Here is a 4,978-nt window from a genome sequence, read left to right as displayed (position 1 = left end):
CAAAAAATCAGACTTTTGCGCAGAAATGCAGAGCATTCCTCACACAGTCCTCTCCTGAAAAATAATTAAAAAAAAGGGACATATAGCTTCAAACGAGAATCAGAAGCCATGGTTTTAGTGTTACGACCTCATTACCGTCAGATTGATGCCATATAACCTTAAACCCACAAAGCTCAGGTTGGGAAGGATGAAATGTTCTTGTTTTCTCGCGCCCATCCAAGCGTGTTTTTCAAGGTAAATATTCTTTTTTCCAGCATGAAATAGGTCTTTGTTGTTTGCCGAGAGGTAAAGAGGCGGAAAAGTGAGGAGGATCTGAACTGGTTTCCATGTCAAACACTTCAATTCACCATAGAAACTCAGATCTTAACGCGGAAACTTTATTAAACTGTGATGGTGGATTGATAAGGGCCGAATTTCTATCGGCCTCTTTTTTATTGTGGGCACCAGGCGGGCTGACAGAGGTAAATTGCTCTTTTAATTAAAGCAATGCACCAGGGGAAATTGCTGTCTGAATATTGTCTCAGAGATGGGGGCCTGTGACAGTTGCCTGGAAACTTCAATCTGTCCACCCGCATTTATTCCAGATCACAGTTATGAGATAAAGTTTAATAAAAATCTTTTCCTGTGCCACCAACGAAATGAAATCCAACCCATTCTGAACATCTGAACACAATGAGACAGGACTGCGGAGGAAACCTCATGTTCAACATGTATCTCTCAGGTTCGTCATTTTGTCCCATTTGGACTCAGAAAATCAACCTTATGATAGTTTTTTTTTCTGGGGGATTTTGCTACGCGTAGGTGTCCAGCAGACGGTGGATGCTTCGTTTCCAGGGCACAGCACTGCAGAGCTTTTTTCAATCTGAAAGGCCGTCTGCTCTTTTGTCGGAAATCGGAAATCCTTTTTCCTGGACGCGTTTCCTGGCTTCTTGCAGAGGGGACCGCGAAGACGACACGCTTTACGCATTGGACTCTCGCAGCACCAGGACACAATCGGGATTTTTTTTTTTTTTTTTTTTTTTTTTAGTGATTTCAGGATTTAACACATCCAAGTTTAAAAAGAACAACAACAACAACAACAACAACAAATTATGGCATTTTTTTTTTCATATAACAGATTTTTTTTTTTTCATCTACTGGATAATGTTCTTCCACTGAATTCACATTGAAAAAGAAATAGCCTACGTTGTATTTGATATTTTCATTTTATCTTTTATCTGTCAATTGACACAACTGAGTGTGTCCTTATAATATAACCTCTGGAAATGTTCTCACTTTTATTTAACACGAGATTAATGGGTTATATTTTAAGAACGGATAACTTGGGTGCCTTTTTTTTTTATTGTTTCAGGAACCCTTTTATTGGAATAGAAAATATAATATATTAGGTGTTGAAAACATTTATGTTTTTTTTTTTTTTTAAATTTCAGATCCAACAGAAAATCTGTTGAAAGAAAGTAAAGGAGCATCTTGGGGTCCAATAAATACAGGAGTGCAAAAAGGTAAGAGTGCAACACATGGATATCACACTAGTATTTATTAACCTGCTAATATTGTTTTTTTTTCCACAAAAAGACGTCTCTCATCACAATATTTGAAAAGCTTTTAATACTTAAATGTACAAATAAATTAATAAATACATTTAAAACGAACTAAGTTAAACCTATCACACATATCACGACTTAGAAACCATAAAAAAGTAATTGATAAAATCACTTAATATGATTTGGCATCCCGATTCCAACAGTTATCATATAGAGGAGGCGTTAGGGCGTCTCACTGGCATTATCAAATGACAATATTGTTTTTCTTTCATTTATATGCTTTATGACAGACTTATTTTAGCTGAGATTTATGCCGCCTCACAATGACTTTTACAACACCCAAACGTGATGTAGGCAGGATTTATTAATCACCTGAAGTGCGCTGATAACTTGTTCATTTTGTCTCCTTGTGGTGAGAATTTAAAGCAAATGCTTTCAGTCTGCCCAGATTCAGGAGGGCTGCAAATATGTTTTATATTTTATATTTTACTAGCAAGTGTTGAATATACGAAGTGAAATACGTGGGTATTCAGGAAATATTCGTGTGACACTGATGATGATGATGATTATGATGATGATAACATCAATTATAGGTGCTGTAAATCCTATGAACAAGCACTATGCTGGGATGGAAATTTACCTTTTGTATTGATTCATAACATATATAGACTGAGCTTATTCCCGGTGCAGTTTCAGGGAAGTTAAACTGGAGAGGGGAGAGCTTCGTGTGGTATTTCATACATTCTTACGGCAGATTGCAGTATCTACACTTTTTACGCTGTATTGAATTATTTGTAAAAAGAATACATAGATTTTTTTTAAAGAATATATTTCCTAATGGGAAAAAAAAATCAAATTGAAGCCTTTAGAAGTCTGAACAAGAGCTTGTATAACCAGAGATGTTGTTGTTTTTCTGTTTTTCTTTTATTTTCCGTTTTAATTTTGTGGTATTTTCCCATTATCTTATGTATTTCTCTATTTTAATGAATTTTATTAAATTGTTAACTTAAAAAAAGCTAGAAAGAAAGCAAGAAAGAAAGAAAGAAAGACGAGTATGGAGTACAAAACACCCTTTATAAAATTTTACATTTATGACGTGTCTCGTTAAAGCTAAATATTTACTAATATTAGACTCATATTGCAAATTACTTAGCTATGTATATTTGAAATATGTGGATTTAATAACAGAGTTAAACCTTGGATATGCATTTGACCTGGTGGATGGAGGAAAATGCTCTTCTGGATTAAAACATAAACTGCACGTTATGACTTGTATACTATTAATTACGTGTATACATATAGACGTGTCTGTTATGACTGAAATATACTGTACAAACAATAAATATAAATGTCCACAGTTGCATTTTAACGTGGGGTCAACATTTCAGTCATTTTAATAAGCCACAGAACAGCGCCGTGAGTCATGTCAAATATAAGTGCTTATTACTAAATGTTAAATCTTAAATAAATCAATCAAATTACACTTTTTTTCTTGCCTCTCCTTTCACACAGTTCTTTTCGACCTATTCTGTGTTTTCCCCCTCCTCCCAGGAAGTGGACAGATCCAGCTGTGGCAGTTCCTGCTGGAGCTCCTCTCCGACAGCACCAACGTGTCCTGCATCGCCTGGGAGGGCACCAACGGAGAGTTTAAGCTCATCGACCCGGACGAGGTGGCCCGGCGCTGGGGCGAGCGCAAAAGCAAACCCAACATGAACTACGACAAACTGAGCAGGGCCTTACGCTACTATTACGATAAAAACATAATGACGAAAGTCCATGGCAAGAGATACGCCTACAAGTTCGATTTCCACGGCTTGGCTCAGGTGTGTCAGCCGTCCACCACCGAGCAGGCCATTTACAGGTTCCAGGGGAACTTCTCTCCGATTCCCTTTTCCGGGATTTCTAAACTGAACCTCGTGGCTCCCGGAGTGGGGCCTTCGGGTTTCTCCTATTGGCCTGGGTCCCCTCCGGCGGCTCTGTATCACGGCCACAATTTGCAGCCTCCGGGCCCCTTTGGCACTGTTTCTCCATCCCACATCAGCTGCGTGAATAACATCAACAGTCTGAGCAACATCAATAACCACTACAACTGACTTTTACTGATCATTTTAGGCAAACTGGGAACATGTAGACATGACAGATGCACTAATGGCACAGAGAGGTAACAAAAATGCCGTTTCAATTAAAACTTCTACTTGAATTGGTTTAATTTAATTTAAATGTTTTCTGAACGACATTTTTGCCACTGGAGCAGTTTTAAAAAGGTAATAATAGCATGTAGTCCATTATTATAGTAAGTTGTGAAACGTATACACAACGGACAGAAAAGACATAATCTGGTGACAGTATATATATATATATATATATATATATATATATATATATATATATATATATATATATATATATATATATATATATATATACACATATGTGTGTGTGTATGTACATATGGGACTGCTTCAGCCTACAAGCAAGACACGTAAAAGACATGGCGAAACATGAAAATAACAAGACATCATTACCTACAGGAAATAAAAATAATAGCGGAATTTGAAAGAAAAAGGTAGGTTATTAGCTACATCTAAACATCCCATGGAGGAGTTATTAAATTTAAAGGGAAATATAAGTTAATATAATAAAAGATAGTCATAAGAAAAGAATTAAGTAGGCTTTATGCATTTTAGAATGAAAAATAAGCTTTTATTCTATAAGATTTTTATTGTTTCAGTTTTATTTTTGATTCAGTCCATCCTTTAATGAAATTTGAGTTTGTTTCCATCCTCAGGATAGTGGATTTATATGAAATTGCGGAGATATTTTCTAGCTTTCATTGGGCTGTTGGCGCCATCTCGTGACTCAAAAACGTAACAACACTTTAACATCACGAGACTCGCCTCAAACAGGAAACATTTTCATGGAAAAATCACATCCGATCCTCATGCTGTGCAAAGACTTGTAATTGCATTCTGTGTGAAATAGGCTGAAGAACTTTGTAAATACAAGGCCTATAGTGCCAAAACAGTGTCACGCTAACGCTGCTTTAAGTGATTACAATAAGACCGCATTGATTTACACAGCTCCATACTGTGGCTTAAACAACTGTACCAATGAAAAAGAAATAAAGAAAATAAAACCCGATTTATGCACAAATCCTTTTGCTTTCACAGGTTCAAAATGCCTTTACTATCATTACACTTGATTTTGGGATGTTTTTGACATTGCTTATGCAGCCTTTGAAAAATAAAAAATAAGAAAAAGGTAATATATTTACCTGCGATGGACTGGCGAGCTGTCCAGGGTGTACCCTGCCTGTCGCCCAAAGCCAGCTGGGATAGGCTCCAGCTTCCCCGCGACCCTGAATTGGAATAAGCGGTTCAGAAAATGAATGAATGAATGAATGAATGAATAATATATTTACTAAAGATTCACAA

At 36.5% G+C, this 4,978-nt stretch overlaps 1 protein-coding gene across 1 annotated transcript; it reads left to right on the top strand.

Moving 5' to 3' along the window:
- Positions 1-526: 526 nt before the first annotated feature.
- fev (FEV transcription factor, ETS family member) lies at positions 527-3,637 on the top strand (the record flags this gene model as incomplete). Its single annotated transcript, XM_079253869.1, is given in 4 exon segments — positions 527-653; positions 656-721; positions 1,431-1,502; positions 3,096-3,637. Coding segments are annotated over 4 exon segments (807 nt in total).
- Between the last annotated feature and the right edge of the window lie 1,341 nt (positions 3,638-4,978).

Source organism: Telmatherina bonti (genome assembly GCF_933228915.1).
Source record: "Telmatherina bonti genome assembly, chromosome: 15".
Taxonomy (NCBI): Eukaryota; Metazoa; Chordata; class Actinopteri; order Atheriniformes; family Telmatherinidae; genus Telmatherina; species Telmatherina bonti.
The sequence above is the reverse complement of the archived record's forward strand: the minus strand, read 5'-3'. Positions and strand labels throughout refer to the sequence as shown.